General features: G+C 36.3%; 1 protein-coding gene across 1 annotated transcript; it reads left to right on the forward strand.

Annotated features, from left to right (window-relative positions):
* The first annotated feature begins 2,083 nt into the window (after positions 1–2,083).
* LOC121421784 lies at positions 2,084–16,167 on the forward strand. Its single transcript, XM_041616582.1, has 8 exons — positions 2,084–2,508; positions 3,814–4,004; positions 5,387–5,586; positions 9,161–9,320; positions 11,152–12,223; positions 12,792–12,992; positions 15,118–15,499; positions 15,973–16,167. Exons 1-7 carry the CDS (start codon positions 2,428–2,430, stop codon positions 15,460–15,462), a joined length of 2,250 nt encoding a protein of 749 aa, XP_041472516.1. The 5' UTR covers positions 2,084–2,427; the 3' UTR covers positions 15,463–15,499; positions 15,973–16,167.
* Positions 16,168–21,116: the final 4,949 nt, after the last annotated feature.

Here is a 21,116-nt window from a genome sequence, read left to right on the forward strand (position 1 = left end):
CAAAAAAAGAAGGTCTTCAACTTCTCGTCGGGGGGGGGGGGGGGTAGGGTCTGCCCCCTGACCCCTCCCCATAGGTACGCTAGTGACTGTTGGCTATCCTCTCTTAAAAACATATATTATGTCTCCTTTTCTTTTCCTTTTCTTTGTTCTTTTTTTCTTTCTTTCTTTCTTTCTTTGTAGAAGGAATGGTGGAGGAATAGCTATGAGCATTCCATATCCAGCATGTCCAGAGCTTTACAAAGCTCTGATGTTCCCGTTATATAATAAAGAAGAAAATATTGCTAATACTCAATTATTCACAATGTTCCATAATCATTAACTGTTGTAGAGCTAGGACAAATATATATGTTAATATAACGCCGTTGATAAAGCGAAAGAAGGATAGCCTAGAAAGTTCCAAAATAATCTGCCCGATTTCGGGCAGTGAGCATATTTGGTTTCTACACACAATTACTCCTTTACCAGCAGAGGGGAATCCCCAACTTGCCTGAAAGATGAAGAATAGATAAAGAAGTAAAAGTTCAATTCGGTGAACGGTAGTATATTGCAATATGTGGTGAAATAATTTTGTTCAGTTTAAGAATTGGCTATCCTCTTTTTTTTTTGCCTGTATTTTTTTTTTTGGGGGGGAATGACCTTATACACTTTGGGTGTAACCTTTTGCTATGATGAAATTTTCTCAAGGAATCGTTTCAGTTCATGTTGTTTTTTCATGTTAGATTGTTGCGATCTTGCAAAAGTGTATCGTTATTTTATTCGTTTTTGTGTGTATGTTTGAGGAGCGCGCACGTGTGCGCGCACACGAGTGGGTGTGTGTGTATGGGGGGAGGGTGCGTAGGGTGAGTATTACTCCAGCTGCTACTAGTACTACTGCTGCTGCTTCTACAACTAACACCACCACCAAGTATGCTACTAGTGATACTGCTATAACTGCTTCTGCTATTCGTATTGCTTTTGTTAGTGTTATCTTTATGCTTTATCATCATGTCCCTTTCAATCGATTTTCAATAGCGATGTACAGACCCAAATCCAAATAAAATGTATCATTATCTAACTATTGTCAACTATCTGACCTTATAGCTTTTGTGTCACAGTCACACTGGTGAACCTAGTAACCCAGACTGAGTAAATATAACACATTTACAAATGGCATACATGTACCATTGATTTCTTCTGTGTTTGTGCACCTTATATAAATTACGCTGTGTGCACTGCAAAACACGCTGGTGTTGAATTGATACTAGCTCGAAATCTATTATGTCCACACCAGAAAAGTGTTAAACCAAACACCAGTTTGGTTTTGGTCTAACATCATATAGGTGTTTATACAACACCAGTTAGTATTAAAACAGTATCGATTTGATTCTAAACTGGTGTTGTTTTCATACTTCTCTGGTGTGAATTTATATAGATTTCGGGCTGGTGGTAAATCAACACCGGAATTTTTGCAGTGTAATATTGCTTCCTGCAGCCAGAGAATTTTCGATTTCAGGTTTCTCATATCCATCTGTTGCTCCCGTAATAAATGTTATAGGATATGTCTACCATTTGAGATATGTAATTAATTATCTAAGATAAAAAAAATAAATTAATAAGATATACCCCCGGTTGCACAGGAGAGGCTGTTCGAATTGAGTTTATTTCTTTTTTTTGTTAATTGTATTTTCATATCCATTTTTCAACGTCCAAATCAATTACATTAACTAAAATCAAATCAATAGAATTTTTAGGGAAGGTGTGAGGGATTTATTTGTTTGGAATAAGATGTTATATTTCTCTTGCTAATTCTTGTTCATAGTGCTTTGAAGTTTAATCTTTGATCACAAGTGAGTTAATTTACTCTCAAGACAATAATATATGTGGCTAGTTAAAATATTGGTGACAAGAAACTTAGTGCATGCAAATGAATGCAGAATTTCCTTGACCAACAGATGTGAGTTTCAAATTTTAACCAACCCGCTAGCTCGGTCAACAAAATTTCAGCGAATGTGGGAATTATTGAAAGTCAGGTGATTCCATGTTATTAATTATTTTCCTTTTTTGTTATTGGAATAACAATAACTTTATCACGTCAACGGGACGACCTATTTCACCCTGGTCTTTCGAAATCACCTCAGAAATCCCCCAGATCTATTTTAGGATGCCAATCTCCCCGGTATGTCCAGTTTGTGCGCACACTGGGCGGAGAAATAGAGCATTAACAATACCAGTAGCTTTCGTTTTCAAACGGAAGCTTGGGATAAAATGCGCTTCAGTGGATGAGTATATATTATGCTGACTCCACCCAATCACGTACTGCGGAAAATAATTGATCCTCGTTCACCGTATCCTCTAGCATGATTATAGCAAACCTTTTTAAAGGACTGTCTACATCAAAAGTAACATACAACAAACTTTGGTTATACATTACGGACACCAGAACGTCGAATGCGGCGCATGATCTCTGACTTCGATTTTATCAGCATTTGGCCACAGCGAAGAGAGTGTTCTGTTCTTGTTACCAAGAAGGTGATTAGTCACATGAGATAAAAAAAATATAATTTTACAGAAATGATATACACTAAAAGACTTTACAGAAAAAATAAGAATTTCTAGGAATGTTTCCAACATATATTTGTCGTCATTTAATTAAACAGGTCTTTATACCAAAGAGAAAAAATAAGAAAAGAAATTATAGGAATTTGTAAGGTTTTATAAGGTAAACCAACTTTCTGTAATTTTTACCAAATGAATTTACACATGACAGTAACATTGAAAAGATTTTATGCACAATGTGGAGCGTTGTGGACCAGTGGATTAGTCTTCCGACTTTGAAACAGAGGGTCTTGTGTTCGAATGCTAGCCATGGCGTAATTTCCTTCAGCAAGAAATTTATCCACACTGTGCTGCGCACTCAACCCAGGTGAGGCGTTATATAAATGCCTATTATTATTATTACTATTTTCATTATGGTGTTTTGATATTAGTTTGAAATGAAGGAAGCTTTTCATCAATATTTTCATCTCAAAAGTTGTCAGATCTGACAGATTTCTTTGATTTTGATTGGCTGAGAGGTACATTTCCTATGGTAACTGTTGGATAAAGAAGTACTTGTCGGATAAAATGTTTGACAAGTCCTTTAATGAAACGTCCCCAGTTCAATAGGTATGTTTTTAATTGCATTATGTCTTTTTATCCGAGTATACATAAGTTCATATGAATTAAAAAAAAAATGAAAATGTTACGAAATTGACATTCATCAACAAGGCCATGTTTCTTAAATTAATTTTGATATAAGAAATGCAAGATTCCTCTATTAACCAATCAAAATTAACGATATCAGAAGCTTTAAGCTGTTACTTTAATTGCTATTTACAACGGGTCCCAATGGTATGGAGAGGAAACGAAAACAAATATGGATAAGTCGGAAATAATAATAAGTGGCGAAAGGGTAATATATTCCACGTATAACGAATAAAATGAAAACAGATGCAGCCATAAAAGTCATTGATGAGACTAACTGCTAGCCTACCCCAAGTGACTGATTTTTTGTTGTGGGGGGGGGGGGGGCAAATAGAATTGTATACAAATCGCCCCATCCCTCCCTTCAACATCAATTTTGAGCAAGCCCTACGAGAAAGGGTCATCTTGGCCAACCCCTCGGACCCACCCACCCTCCCCATACAGGGCACAAAAATATTTCGACACCACCGGGCATGAGGAGGAAATTTCAAATATGAAGGGTCTAACGAGCTGTACTTGCTATTCATTAGAGCACCAACTGTAAGACTAAAAACGTTCCATTTTATTTCACCCATTCTCATTCTATAATAGTCCACGCAAGTCCTGAAAATGGTGCAATTGCTGAGCCGCTTCTCGCTTCTCATAATCGTTCTTTTCGGATTCTCAAGACAGATGTACCCGGCTACAGCGGGGGTGATCCCGCTCGGAGAAAATGGAACTTCGTTAGAATGTGGCAAAGGTTTCTACAGAAAAATCACGTACCTGGCATCGGGACGAGAGAGGTAAGTTCTCGTTTTAATTATCAGGGAGATTTATTTTTTTGCGACAGCCACTGACGGGGATTCTTCTGTTTCGACGCTGCGTCACCCCCCCCCCTTTAATGCGCAGTTAGGCAGATTTCCATAAATCAAAAGATTTCATGCGATGGATGAGAAATAAAAAAAGGAAATTAAAAACCTCTAGCGGAAATTTTAGCTGCAAGATGACCAGAATGTGACTTTTCTTTTTTTTTCTTTTTCCGGGGATGTTAGATCTGAGTTATTATACTGTTCTTTATCCGTTCTTTCCTTTTCTCTCTCTTATATGTGCTATCGCTTTTCAATACTGTTAATGTCAGTCAAAGTGGTGACCGCCAATGCCCCCCCCCCTTGTGCCTCCTCTGTCATCACTGCGATTATCATAGGAACAATACGATATAATAAATCGATGTTCATTAACAAAAAAAATACGTGTTTACAACATGAGAAACGAAACGAATGGGCAGGCCGCGCGATAATGTTTGAAGGGGATTCCCCCGCCTTGCCTATATAAGTGTGACGTCTTTGTGCGCAAAGTCCAAAGTCTGAATTCAAGTCTCGTCATCCGAAATGGCAGACCAATACGAACCAGAATCAAACAAAATTGGGGGCCTGCCATACCCCCTTTTGTCTGATTCCAGTTCGGATGTTATGTTGATGTCCTTTTTTCATTGAATAAACATAATTCTTTCTCTTTCCTTCTCTCCTGGGGGCGGTGCACCAGAGCCTTAATAAACAAGAATTTTTGTATCATCAATATTGATGAAAGAATTTTTTTCTACGTTTTGCACAATCTTAACAAAAAATAGTAATAAGCAAATATTGGTTGATAAATAAATGACGGTGTCGATGACGTCACCCCGCCCACTATGTTTTGCATTTCACTGGGAAACATTTGGTTTTTCTCATAATGATGTGAAACTAGATTTGATTCTTGCCTTGAACATGTGGATTTGCCCTTCATGCCATATTGTGCTTCAATGAATAGTTCCCTTTCTGCCAAATCTGCTAATAAATGAAATACCTATTGTAAAGCCCTTTCATCTCTCAAACTTGTTATGCATCGAGCTGTTACTGTTTGCCAAAAATAATACGAAATTATTTATTATTGTTGTTTGAAATTATTATTTGTTTTGTTTGCATTATCTAACCGACCTTTCACACGGTAGAAAAAAAATCATAATTTGAATGATTCCAGTGAAAAGGGCCTATGGCAAATAATTAGCACGTGTGAAACCACACTAATGCTTAGAGCATGAACGCTAATCACATTCACGATTACAATAGCAATCTCATTACGATGATGATTCAAGATTCACGTGTGAAAAGGCCCATAGACTCATTGCATTTATCTTATCTTTGTGTAGTCACGAGTGTATGCCGTGTTCAAACTGCCCATGTGGTGTTAGAACAATGCGAGAGTGTAACTCTACGATGGATACTGTATGCGCTCAACAGTGTGAAGATCCAAGTGCTGTCATCAACCGAACTCTGTGGGCATGTGTCTCATTGCTTGGAGAAGTTGAAAAGTGCTCCCATAGCAAACAAAGTGTCAACCAGAGCAATGGTAATTATCATTACATCAATCAAATAGTACACTGTAAAAACTGTGGTGTTAAAACTGACACTAATTGGTGTTAATACAGGACCACACCCTGCGGTGTTAAAATACCACCCTAGACATTAAACATAACACCATAGAGTGTAAATGTAACAACCATAGGTGCTGTGATAACACCTATAGGTGTAAAACTAACACCACCAATTTAAGCACCGGTGTAAAATAGCTGGTGTGGTCCTCCATGTACATCGGGTAACACCACGGTTTTTCTGCGTACTATATTCATTGATATGGCTATAACCTACACCTTTGGCGAAGATCAAATTATTTTGAAACCAATTACAATTCCCTAAAAAACGAAAAAAAGAAGTTTTTGGCGAAAATTGTACTCCACTCAACCCAGGAGAGATGCATGTAAATGAGCACCTGGCAGGTAATTATTTCCTGGCACGCCATACGCTTTTTAACACAGTAGCTGCGTTTCATAAGCCAGGGTAATTCGGCTGCGCCAATCGTAGAGTACTTTGCGACTTCTGATAAGAATGCGATAGTAGTCCATTGCTTATTATTATTACATAGTATGATTATGATTATTACTACTACTATAATTATTAGTAATAGTACTATTATTTTTTTTTTGTCATTATTGTTATGATTATGCCATTAGAAGCTAGCAAAATTAGGCTTTTACTTACACATCAACCGGACGTGCCAACCATCCTTATTTTATCAAACTGACTCTCTCTTCATTTGTACTATTCTATTTTTGTTTCAGTTTTGCCTGGTCTGCTTCAAGCGGGGGGGGGGGGGGGGGGGGGGGGTGAGGGTGAGTGTACTCTTAATATTAAATCATATAACTGAAAGTAAAAAGGGTTCTTTTTCAACACTAAAGAGGCGTCGATATTAGAATATTCAAGTCGATACAGTCACCAATGTAAACAAATGAATTAAACTTAATCCAATCCCAACGTTATGATATTTTGTATATTATATTGACATTATGAGGGATTCATTGGCCTTTATGGGATTTTTCATTAATGTTGCATTATGTTGAATACGTCATTAGGGTCCATGTTTTCCATTTGAAGTTAGGACACCTTTGTTTGGCACCTAAAGTGGTAAGTCCCCCCCCCACACACACATTTTCAATAAATCGTTAAAACTGCGGTAACACCACATAGAGGCATAGTACAATCATACATTACATAATATATACACAACAAAAAAAGTAAGTCCCCCCCTAAACAAACATCAATAATTTCCGAACCAATGCGAGTTTTTGATATATTTTTACATGAACGTGTAGGTAATTTTATAAGCTACCCTCTGAGTAAATTTTGTGGACGTATCTTACGTCATGCTTCAGTGAGCACCGTCAGAAGGCAAAAATGTCACTTTTCAAAAGTCACAAGCAAAATATCATGACTTTGATTCCATTTTATTGGAACTAATTCCACATTCTCATCATGAAAAATAGTCAGAAGGCTTGTAAAATGTACTTTCTAAAAGACGGTACAACTTTTTTAGCTAAATTTCACGGTTGAATAAACTCAAGTCCAAATTTGCTATAAATGGATTTTTACACATTTCTATCAATAAAAATGCTAGAATAAGATGACAGTTATTTTTGGGAAGACTATATTCAACAATATTCATCGTTTCACGGTTCAATGAACATTTATTGGAAACAAAAAATGCGATTTTCAAATATCGTAGGCAAGTATTTCTTCATTTTGGTCACTGAAAATGATCTTTCTCAACTTTTTCGTTATGATCATGACCAATTAACATGCTTCAATGATTCAAAGGTGTCAAATTAAACTTTTACGCTTGAATGAACATGTGGAATGTGATTAGCTCTTTTTTACGTTATTGGAAAAAATGCAATTTGTAACTATGGATATCTGTCACAAAACTCCTTGCACAGTTCATTTGATTTCATTTTCATGAAAATCCCGATGTTTAATGCATCAGTGAGCACACAGTATTCGAAAATTATGCAAATGAGAAGAAAGTTTAAGGCCTTGGCCCCACTCTGTACCGTATCGAATGGTCATTTTGGTGTGCGCACCTTTTGGATAGTGTGACTCTGAAGCCATGTGCGAAGTTTCATGAAATAACTGTTGGCAGAAGTAACAAAAACCCTCCATGAAAGAAACCCTCATTTCATATTTGTTAAAATTTTTGACTTCCTCTCTCATAGACTTGTGTACATTATGGGTGCATATGTTTAAGCATACGTAATGCCTTATTCAATGTAGTGAAACTTTTTTTCAAGGCTGTCTTTAGCAATGTCGTTTGGCAGTAATGTTTATCAACCTATGGGCATAATTCTGTGCAAAAATGAAATCGATTTGTTAAATTTATGGATGAGTGAGCACGCATCAAAGTGGGAAAATTGGTATTTTCAATGACACAGACTCATTTTAAAGGGTAATAAAGTGAATATTGGGGGCAAATTTTGTTTAAAATGTGTCTTTAATTGCTGTTGTTTTATCATCCATCATTTCTATCACCAAACACTTTCCGAACTTTAACCATTTTCATGGTTGAGCGAGCACATTCGAAAACTTAGGAATGAATACTCTTTATACTGCATAAATGTATTCTTTTCCTAACAATTTCTCAGGATCAGTTGAATGTATGGACAGATCAGTGGTGGATCAAGAATTTTAAATGGGGGAGGGGCCTATAATCGGGGGAGCCATCAACTTTTTTCAAATTTTAACATGGTCTAACAGGTTGTAGAAGATACTACCAATAAACCCCTATGATGATATGTCACAATACAGGGGCCGCAGAGCAGTTTTCAAAGTGGGGGGGGGGGGGCTGGCCATGCCCAAAATCACAATCGTATTACATTTTTGTACTTGCTTATGGAAAAAACTGGGGGGCCACCAGCCCCCCCCCCCCTCCGCTTCCGCGGCCCCTGCAATACATCGTGCTCACTCAACCATGAACATACGATATCAAAATTTGGTCTGAAGTGGTTAAATGATGGATAGTAAAACAGCATAAACACCATAAAATTCACCTAAAAAATATTTTTGCCCAACTTTGTATTTGCACAATCTGAAAAACGACTCTTGTGACTTTCAAAAATGGTCATTTTTAATTCAATCTTTAATTACTCATGCATGACTCAGCCAATCAATCTCATTTTTCCCCACGAGTTGCTCAATGAGTGTAGAAAACCACCCATGAAATATCATATCTCAAAATAATTCGGTTCAAAAGTTACATCAATTTGATTTAGGGGGGACTTACTTTTTTTGTTGTGTATAGTTAGAAATTGTCAAATAAAATAGGAAATTTGCAAACAAATATTTACATGCAAATGTCTGTCATTCAATTTTTTTTTTGGCATTTGTGGAAATGTTCATAATACTCTGCCAAGAATACAGCAAGTTGGAGTCGTGTTTAACTGTCATGACTGTGTGAATAAGTTTTCAGTGTGTAATTGGAAAAAATATGTAATTGGTCATTATAAAAATGATGATTTGATTACATTACCGATTTAATATACAATTGTCCGTCACTCATCTACTCCAATTTCCTATTTTTATTCAAATATCTGCAGATTACCCGACAACAATGACAGTATCAACCTTTACTTTGGAGAACGTCACTGCAAGATCAAAAGGAAATATATCACCCATTCGTGCATTCGGCATCTCTTCGGGAGTCGTCACATTTATCGCCCTCGGTTCAGCGGCGATCATTTTGATTGCCCGTAGAAGGTAATCGAATAGAACTCATTTACAATATTACATTTTTACCAATTGTTTATTTATATTAAACTACTCATTCGTCAATTCATGTATTATACCTGCGTTTCTTTCTTTTTCTCAGTTGTCTATCTCTGTTTCAACCTTTTCCGTAAACCGTATACTTGCCAACAGTTATATCTTACATATATAAACTCCTCAATTTCTTTGGGAAATCTGACTTTTATCGATGATCCCTCATCGATTTTATTCAATATCAATGGAATAATTACTAATAATGAATAAGGCATTTAATTTTCTTTAAAATGATACCCTACATGATATGATTATGGTTCGCATGGAGGTGCAGTGCCTTGAAATGTGGTGCAAGGTCAAAATTTAAAAGTTGCAAAATGACACAATATTGACAGTCACTGTTCTTTTTCCGTGGTGATGAGTGAGTTTCTCAGCGGTTTCGTTTAATTATTTTCATGCACCTTAAATTCAACATTAACTTGGAATTAAACACACCTATGGCCAAGCAAAAACATAACAAACAAACACACATGCATGGGTATTTCAAATCACAACTCAAACCATGTTATCTCACAGAACCATCACTACAGAAGCAGGAGCTTGATTTGAATAGATTTTCATCTCTATTGACACAGACAAAAGAATCATGTTCTGTATCATTGGTATAGGCCCTTCATGACCATTTCTGCTCGTTTTGCCGCTTTTCAGTTCAGACCTGATCCAGCACTTTTGAATCCTGCTCTTTTCATGATGACATGATCATAACAGGAATGGTATCATTTTAAATAGAATTGAATGATCTTTTGAATGATGTAAAATATGCATTGTGTAAAATTAGGAGTTGGGAGAAATTGATGGTCAAAAACAGATTTCCAAACTTTTTTTGAGGGGTTTATAAGTGTGTGTGTGTGTGTGAAGTTATACATGTGCAACACCTTTGACAACTCTTTTGTTTTTTAATATTGTTAAGAAATGGATGAAGAGAACAGGTGGGCGTAGCTTAAATCAAGGTTCCCCAGAGGTATCTACCCTTTGGAAAAATTGGTGATGCAAAAAACACATGTATCTGCCGGGAAACGAACCCGAGCTTCCAGCTTTGAACGCCAATGCCTTAACCACTAGACCACATATACGGATTAGTGGCTCGGGCGACCCCGACCCGATTGACCGTCAGATAAACAGATTTTTGACACTTTACCAATTATAATTTACTTTGTCGGGTGAAAGTGGGTTTTGAAAAATGACAAGCCGCCATGCCTCAGCTGGATCAAAGGTATTGCTTTGATACAGTACACGTATGGGAGAAAATATACAAATGTGTGACGTTATACATGTACAGCAGCTTTGGCAACTCTTTTATTTGAATATTGTCAAGAAACGGATGAAGAAAACAATGGTAGGCGTAGCTTAAATCAAGGTTCCCCAGAGCTATCTACTCTTTAGAAAAAATTAGTGATATATACATGTACATAAATATATTATTTTAACATAATATTTTAAAGTCCAAATATACATGTATCAGTTGGATGCACGTGGGTAAGCTTTATTAGAGACGTCGTTCTGATGCATTTAGCGCTATATATATTATTATTATGATTAATATCTATTCAAACATGTCCAAAAATGCCAAATGTAACAAATCGACTTAATCCCTTTTCATGCTCTCTCTCTTTATATTATATATTATATATATATATATATATATATATACATTTACATAAACATAAACTGTATATACATATCGGTAGTGTTGATTTTTCTTATAACATGGTTGCTTATGTTTTTTATATTTACTCTTGTCTCTTTCCCTATGAATCTTCTCTGTTAGAGGTTATCTCAATGCTTCCCCAAACAAGCTTTGCTGTACACGGACATCTCCACCTCAACCTAGTACAATAAACCAAAGGAAGGTTTATAAATATACACTTACTCCCCCGGCTTTGGTTCCGAACGGGTGCGGAAATTTCATGGATAGAATGAGCACTGACTGGGAAACAACTCCTACGGATAACATGAATTTGCAGATGACGGTTACTAGTATTCGACATTGGGATTCATTCATGGCAGATGAAGAACTGATGAAGCCCTTAGATCTTCCTTTGGCTGAAGATATTAATGTAAATACAGATGGAGAGGACCCTTACTGGTTAGTGATGCGTGGCTGGTTCACTCCCCAAGGTGGCGTGCTCCGATGCAACGAATCGGATGTCTTCTTAGAAATTCCACCCGGGGCCATACCGCAAGATATAAAGCGACAAGAGATAGTAGCAAAAGTGGCTTTGGTCACATCCAGATTCGACTTCAAGCTTAAGAAGGATGAGGTGTCCCTGTCTCCAGTAGTTGAACTCCTTTCGCCTGGACTTGCTTCTTTCGAGAGCAGGGTAGTCATCCACATACCGCATCGAGCGCGCATGGACCCTGATTGGAATTTTAAGGTTCACTATACCCGTTCTCACGGAAAGATAGAAGAACCTTGGAAAACAATCGACGAAGGTGTTGAGAACCGTCGCAGTTTTTCCTTAAAGCCTTTCCACTCAGATGTTACTTTTCGGACGAACGAAACTCACTTTGTCATAGAAACCACGCACTTCTCGAAATACGCCTGCTCCGGTTGCGGGAAGAAACGGCACCTCAATCTAGAGGCGCTGGTCTCCGCAAAATATTTGAATCTACCTAACCGCCAACAGGTTGATTTGAACTGCTACATTGCGGATACTATCAAAGACTACTGGCATCGCGTCAATGAAAACGAAGGACAGCGCCCTCGCTCGGAGAGGCATCCTATTCATTTAAAGAGCAAAGAGCCACTTGTAGTTTCTCTCTTGCCGGAAAGCGAGTCTGAACGAGAAGGTGGTGAATGGGTACCATGGACTCTGGGGGGACATAGGCCAACAACAGTGGTAAGCAATTTTTCTAAAAGCTCTACATTGTTACAGCTCGCATTCCGAAAACTGATTAGTCACAAGGTTCAACTACTGCAAGTTCTGATTTTGAAGATTATTCGTTAATCCGATTGTCAAAAATACGTTACGTTACTCTTTGAATTCAAACACGAAGAAAGTTTCCAATGGTTTCTTAATTATATTCTCGGGCCTTCTCTGACCGAATCCTTTATTCACTGGCGGCCTAACGAACCGTCTGAAAAAATAGTTCATTGTCCTATTAATGGCCTTTCGGAATAATTAACCTCTTGAAAACATTCGGATATCAAGTATTAACATTATCTTTAGGAGTAGCGCCCTTAGAATCCATGATGTTGAATAGATGATGATTATGTATTAGTGGTAGTTTAAAGAGTTTCCAATGACGAAATCAGGCCACGAGTCCCAGTAGGCTGCTTTATAATGATTCAGGCATCGTCACTTGCATAATTCCATATTGTATTCATGTTTTATCTTTCCCTCTAAACCATTATTACATGGAAACATACCCACCTGTTATTTTTGTATATATATATATTTAAACCAGGCGATTCCAATGCGGAATATTGTTCGATGTTGCTCCGATGCCGTGCCGTACTTTGTGACGTTTTCATTGAGACCAAAGACATCAAACAGCCCGTCGATGACATCGCATCTCTTCGAGTCGGCGGTTTCTTACAAACAGAAGGAGACCGGTTTGGACCTACCCATTACAATTGCCTTCGATCTGAGAGGGCACGCCTGCAATGTGAGTTGAAGCAAGGGGTCTGCCATACCTGAAAATTGTAGCCAGCGTAGTTCGATTTGATAAGGTTATGGCGAGGTGTTCTCGTATTACCACTTTTCAAATTCTTCCTCTCAAGAATGGAATGGTTGATAAAATGGTTTAAGGAGATAAATAACGTCGACCTAGCCTGAATTTAGTGTCCAGATGTAACACCCCTAATATCCAACGTATTATTTATTTCTTATTTTTTGGAGGGGGTGCGAAACAGAACGACACTTTACTGTTATCAAACTAGCAATAGAACAGTGCGTGTAAAAACGGAACAGCTTTGAGAAGAATATCAAAACTTTGTTTCAAATTATGATATCTCATTTTTGTCTCGCTTGCGCGGCGGAGCGAGACATAGGTATCACTATTTCCACCGTCGTTGTCAAAAATTGTGTTGTACATTTACTTTCTATAGCTTCGAGGTGGGATCACCAAATTCATACCAGCGGTTCATCTGAAGACACAGGTCAAGTTCGAATATGATTCGTATTTGAATACGGTCAAAGGTCAATGAACTTTCCATGACTTGCAATGTGCTATGTTGTATACATAACAAATTGCTATATCTTCAAGGTGGGATCACAAATTTATACCAGAGGTCCATCTCCTGAAGGCACAGGTCACGTTCGAATATGAGTCGAATTTGAATAAGGTCAAAGGTCAATGAACTTTCCATGACTGGCACTGTGCTGTGCTGTACACACAGTAACTTTTTATATCTTCGAGGTAGGATTGCCAAATTCATAACAGAAGTCCAACTCTTGAAGGTGCAGGTCAAGTTCAATTGTGGGCCGAATTTGAATAAGGTCAAAGGTCAATGAACTTTCCATGACTGGCACTGTGCTGTATTTTACACACAATATTTTTCTATAGCTTCGAGGTGGGATCGCCAAACTTTTAACAGAGGTCCATCTCTTGAGGGTGCAGGTCAGGTTCGAATGTGAGTTGAATTTGATTAAGATCAAAGGTCAATGAACTTTCCCACTACTTTGTTCCTCTAATGACATGAACTTTATAATGTTATACTTATTATACCTGAACCAGATTTTGTATTTTGCTTGTTTATTCTTTAAAAACTATTGTTGTTGTTGTTATTTATTTGATGAGCCATAGTTCTTGGCACCATATATAATCACACAAATGTGCCAATGGTACAATAGAAAAGCTGTCAAAGTTTCTTAAATGTCACCCTTCAGACTTGACATGCAGTCTCTTCATAATGACTGCAATATGTAGGCGAGACAACGCTTGGCCTTTGCCTTGTTGGTGTTGGTAGATGCTTTGAAGTATTATCTTTCAATAGCCATGAAGGAAATAGGGTTTGTTTGTGCATGAACGAACACTAAACGTTTTCATCGAAAATTATGCCAAAGATTCTTAAAATTCTAAGAGGAAAACTGCTATGATAATTGACAAGAAGCCTTTAATATGGTAACATTGTTACTGCCATTTTGGCGCAAGCCTCTTTTTGAACCGACGATTGAAACTTTCCTTGCTTGCTCAAGCATAAACAAACCCCATTTCCTCAATGCATTCGGAAAATAAGACTACAGAGCCATGACTTCAGACTTCAGAATAGCTATCAACACCAAAAAATAGATATCATAATTTAAAGCAAAATGTTGATAGACTATTCAAAACTAATGAACAGGTGATGCCAAAACTATGTGATGGCCTTTATTGTTTTTAATCTTTATTTTAATATCATTATCTTTTTTTTTGGGGGGGCGGGGGGTCCAGTGAATGATTTGTATATGATTTGAAATCGATGATTGAAAACACATTTGTTTGTGATATGTGACGGGGGTCAACGTTAGGTAGATCCTAAGAGAACAGCGGTACTATAGTTTATTATTATCATTATCATTGATCATCGTTATAATTATTGTTGTTTTAGCTATATTATAATTTTATCATTATTTTTGCTATTATTTTTATTACTATTATCATCATTATTGATATTATCATTACTAGTGTTATATTTGCTAATATTATTATCGTCATTACAATTTTCATTGTTGTTATGAGTGCTATCATTACAGATAGCAACACTCTCATTATTCTTGCATTCACTTTTAATCCATTATTAAATTCCCAGACCCATTCATCAGTGTCATCAACTCCTGGCATCATCAGTCCCACCCTCGTGAGAAAAGTGGCTGTTCAAATTCCCTTGAATAAGTGGAAAGATTTATGCCGCCGTCTCCTCGTCGGTGATAACCACATCGAATCCCTGATCGAAGAGCTGCAGACGAAGCATAATGACGTCAGCGAGGTGAAGTACCAGATGCTTCTTACGTGGCGTCAAATGAAAGGGAAGGATGCCACCTGCTATAAACTGAGTCAGTCGTTGAGGGCGTGTGGTCTTGTAAACATTGCCGAAAATGTAGACGATGGTTCCCTCGATGTCGATATGGATTCGCAAAGTTTGTCGGATGTATAGCGACTTTATTACATCCTGTATTGCCGGAAATATTAAGGCATTTGGATGTTGTTTGAAGGTTTGCATGGTGGCATGTACAATTGCTGATGTGGTTTACGGTACACCATGTGGAGTGTTATAGAATCAGTGGATAGAAGAAGAGAAGGAAGTGGATAGGCGAGAAAGTGGGGATTTGAGGAGATGCTGGCTTGCGTCGGCCAGTAGAGATGATGAGTAGTAGAAGAAGACGGTCCTGAAGACGGACAGTCAACCTGTCCGAAACGTCGAGTCTCTCTACTACTCATCATCTCTACTCGCCGACGCAAGCCAGCATCTCCTCATCAGCTCTACTACTCAAGCTGTTCTCACTCAACATTCCTTCTGGTTTACAGTCCTTTTCAGGACTATTCTGAAGAAAGAATACTCTATTCTCAAATCCCCACTTTCTCGCCTATCCTCTTCCTTCTCTTCTTCTATCCACTGATTCTATAACACTCCACATGGTGTACCGTAAACCACATCAGCATTAAGGCATTTGTTTCTCTTGATCATTATGTTTTGTGTAGCAAGTTACCGATTTATGAAACCGGATACTATAGTTAGGCATTTGATTTTCTGGAACATACACACTTTAAATGTTGGGCAACACACTGTCCACTGTGTTGGGTAATGTATTCTTTTTTTAATTTGTTTCCCTTCCACAAGGATTTATTATTATTCAAACATAACAAGATATATTTTCATTGACAAATCAAATTAATAACAACGAAATACAGTACAACAGTAATTGCAACAAATATATAAATTGAACTGTCAGGTTCACATAATAGTAAACAGTTTAAGGAACGAGCAAGGAGTAAATGAACAATAATATTCATATGTATCATTGTACATGGAAGGGAAACTGAACAGATCATTTCATGTAAACATGGCACGTAATTGAAACCAATTCTTTGTAAACTTTACCATTTTACAATTCGACTCTGCGATATATTTTTCATTCTTTAAATAATTCTGAAGTGCAAATTTAATATTATCAAAAACAGGTAATTGATGTTTTACTCTGGAAGTGTAAATCATCTGCCGTATCACTATCAATAAACAATGTAATGCATAATTACTTGAACCGCTTAAACAAAATATCTTTTCTTTATTAGAGAAAAAAGTATTTTATTTCCAGTGTTAAGAAATATCCATCGTTCAAACCTGTCCCATATATGTTTTATACATGTACATTCATTAAGCAGATGAGTAACTGTTTCACGATGTACATTTAAAAAAGTACATTCTTTTTGTTGAGCTAAATTAATTTTATACAACATTTCATTTGTAGATAAAATGCGTTGCATTATTTTGAACTGAAACCAACGTAAATTTACATCGGTAGTACGACTGAATCCAATAGAGCAATACGACTGCCATTGCTTGTCATTCATATCGAATATACACTTCCACTTAAGAACAATTTTACATTCCACTTTTGTTTTCTTTTTAAGAATCGTATAGATGTGTGAACAACCTTTATTATATTTCATAGCAAGTGCTATTGTATCAGGGATAATAGGTTCATGGAACTTTCAAAAGTGTGTGTCATTGCTAAAACCGTCTTTTATAGCAGGGTGCTACATAAGCACTTAATTGCCCGATTGCCCGGGGCAAGTAAAAGTTAGAGTCAGGCAAGTGTTTTGAAGTAAAGATCAAAACTACTTGCCCGTATTGGGCAAACAAAATTCTCACAGTAAAATGACAAAAATTAAGGTCAATATGATATGATATCGACTCTAATTTTGTTCATGGCAGGCAAGATAAATTAACTTTGGAAAAAGAAATGCAATAACATGGTAGATCATTTCATGTCAATTCGAGAGAAAAGGTCAATGGTTATACAACCGCAATACTTGTACTTTTTTTTAAAGACCTCAGATTGTTTCATGATTTTTTTTTCGGGCAAGTGAAATAGATTTTTGGGCAAGTATATAACAACTATTTAAAATTTACTTGCCCGACTGGGCAAGTGCTTGTAAAAAGTTATGTAGCACACTGCTTATAGCATCACATAATCCACATAAAGTTGGGTGATGTATGTTGGGGAAAATATATCTTTATTTTGAGTAATTATTATCCAATTGAGCACATGTATTACTCAATTATTAGTTTATATCACCCAATTCGGGCAGATCTGGATTTTTTTCCCCAACTATTTTAAGAGAGTAGTATTGTCTTTAATAGCAAGTTACACACTTACAGATTGAGGGATGTTTTATTTGCTTATGAAATAATAGTATCTATTATTTCATTAACGGTTATTAAAATGATGGCAGAGCGATCGGGAATGAGACCCTTTATTATTGATTTGTTTTATAGATTACTTTTCTGAGATTTATGAAGACCTAGAAATAGAAAGTCATGGAATTAGAAAGCTGTTCTTGTATATAATTATTTGTTATGGAATAATTATCATAAACAGTATCTATTATTTGGTAGTGGTCGATCAGATATAATGGCGGCGAGATATGGAGTTCCCCAAGGGGCAACATTAGACACACTATTATTTATTTGTTTTGTAAATGAAATGAGTAAGATTTTTAAAGTCTGATTAGATACTACAAAATAAAGCTGCACTTTTTCTGGTTTAGAGCTATACCTTGCTCATACCCTCCCATTATATCCCGATCTATGAGCTCTGAAAATGTCGGATTTAGGTGTTCTGATGTGCAATAGGCCTCTTCATGTATTTATGCAACCAATATTTTTATGACCAATTTCAATTATTCATTAAATCTAGGTTAAAAACGATGTACATGGGTATTGTGCTATGTTACATTTCCGCTAAACGAAAACGGCAATTCTAAAAATGTCTTTCCAAACTTCCAAAATCTGTCAAATCTATAATTCCTGGAATGGAAGTCGATAACAAGATAAAGTACAACACTGAATGGTTTATGAGAATAATTTTTGTTGAGGGTATTCTCAAAATGTAATATTTAATATTGAAACTTGGGTGTTTGCAGGTCTCTGGCTCTTTTCAACTGTATATAATGTGAATCTGAATATGAAGTACCTCATTTCAATCACTCTAAGGAGTTAAATCGATTGCAGACGGTGCTAAAATACCTTAAAACAGCGAAAATTGCATTTATTGTAACATTCAATTTATTGATTTTTTTTAAATGCCGATACACAAATTTTTGTTGAGATTTTAATTTTGTGTTTCAGACTGTTTTTCTTATCAATTTCATTGCATCAATTTGCCTTATTGATTTTTTTCATTCTAATGTATATATGTGTATATAATATTGTGTATATATTCATATCTTATGCTGAAAGAAATAAGCCTGTGTCATATCTATGTTTTTTGCTTTGTTATCGATTTCATGTGAAATAGCAAAGGAAATGTTCCTCATCGAAGTTTTAATTCAATGAGTATGTAAATAGGCCTTTTTTTCTCTCGCTCTTATTAGTTATGGGCTGTTTTATTATGGCAGGTGTCAGGATATTTCTGGTTGGGATTGGGCAAGCCGATCTAAAAACGAAGACATATTGAACAAATATGTACGGCCGACCGAACTGGTGGTGGGAGCTAGAGTTCCAGAAGTGACACCGCAGTGCAATTATTTTCATAATAATCATTTCGATATTGGCATATTAATAGGGGTCTTGTTTATTCAAATGCCGATCTTCCTTAATTGATTTCGAAATTAAATGAAATGAACGAACAAATAAATAAATACAAAATTAAACAAAAACAAATGGAAAAAAAGATAAATTGTCTCAAACGTAATTGAATTGAGACTGCTTATATATAGAAAACCAAAACAAATACATTCAATCAATAAATATACTATTGGTAATAAAAGATAATTATTTTTTTTAATCAGTCAAATTCATGGATAGAATTACACCATAGTTGTCTGCTGCGATTTCTCCCCATTTGAGTGTGTGTGTGTGTGTGGGGGGGGGGGGTAATGCCCCTTTTAAATTGGCAACCACTACGCTGAGAGCTGTGTCTTAAACCATGTATTGAGGACAATACTCAATCACAAACATTGCTTCCCTTTGTAGAACGCCCTCTCGCTTCATTTAAGGATGAATTGTCAGAACCACTTGCAGTTTGGCCGGGCAACTAAATACGTAATAGACGGAGCTCTTCCAGATGCACATCGTTCAAATTTAGAAAATGAACTTCAAAACGAGGGTAGCGTTTTTGTGGAGATTTTTGCCATTAACTTCCATGGACATCTGTAAAGGCACTGATGTATTGTATCTCATTTATATTATTTAAGTAAATAATGATTTTTTTTCTAGAAATACTACCAGGATTCCGTCTTACAAAGAGTTGTGATCGATCCAATCAACCTTAACTATAGTTTTCATGTTTTTTTTCCAACAGCCAATTGCATCAAGTCCTTTGTAAATAAAGTGGAGCACACTGGGTTCCCAAATGAACGAGGAATGTACGAGTGATACGTGATATCTGGACCATATTCTAAACAAAATATTATTTAAGATGTTTGCGTTGCTGGCTTATCATGGTTATGATTTATCGGACAATCGCAACTGTTTGTGAGACGGGGCTCAACCAATTTCGGCTGAAGCCAACAAATTTAGGGGGAGGGGTCACCTTAAATTTGGGGATGGATACAGGTAAAAAAAAATGGACAAGAAAAACAAAAGAAAAAGAAAGAAAAAAAAAGTTTATCAACCAAAAATTTGAGGGGGGACCACAAACACTTTAGGGAGTCCACCTGAAATTTATGGAGGACACAAGTAAAAAATTGGACAAGCCCCCCCCCCAAAAAAAAAAAAAAACAATGGGAGGGGGGGGGGGACAGGATCCTGTCGGATCTGCATCTTTTCTTAATTTTGATTGGCTGAGAATACACTTCTTACAGTAACTGTAGGATAATAATTTGTTGAATAAAACATCTCACAAATCGCTAAACAAATGCTACCCTTATCCTGGGAGGTGCTTCATAAATGTACAGTATATCTATCAACTCTTTTTTTTCTTCAAAATTTGATAATTTTTTAATTAAAGAAGAAATATGGAAAAGTTAACACGATTTTTTCCTGCAAAATCAGCACCCTCAGATAAGAAAAGGAAGGAAAGAAAGATTAAATAAAAGAGAAAAAAATAGAAAGTACAATAATGATAAAAGGGAAAATGAGAAAAGACAGTAATAAAATTATTGAAAGGAAGAAGGAAAGAAAGAAAAAAAGAAAGACAAGAAAAATGACAAAAAAAAGATGAAGAAAAATTGATAGAAAGGCAATCAGAAAGAAAGGAATTAAAAAAGAATGAAAGAAACTAACACAAGTTCTGAAAGAGTCAAGTCCAACCCAGAAGATTATTTAAATCAAAAAGAAAATAAGTAAATTTGATTAAACAAATAATGAAGCCATGGAATTTTAAAACTTAGTTCCACTCATCAAAACATTGTTATGCAAAAAGGCTAGCGGCTACAAATATATTTTGCCATTTACTACTTCCTTGGCATTTATTTCTATCATGGACTTTAGAATAGTTCCATTTCATTTGAAAATGTAAAACAAAATACCAAAACTATGGTACTTAATCATGAAAGAATTTGCTTGTTCCCATTTTGTCAATTTGCCACTATCATTAAATAGGATTGCATGTAAAAAGAAGGCATCTCAAAATCTACACACTCTTA

The sequence above is a fragment of the Lytechinus variegatus genome, chromosome 9 (assembly GCF_018143015.1).
Source record: "Lytechinus variegatus isolate NC3 chromosome 9, Lvar_3.0, whole genome shotgun sequence".
NCBI classification, from domain to species: domain Eukaryota; kingdom Metazoa; phylum Echinodermata; class Echinoidea; order Temnopleuroida; family Toxopneustidae; genus Lytechinus; species Lytechinus variegatus.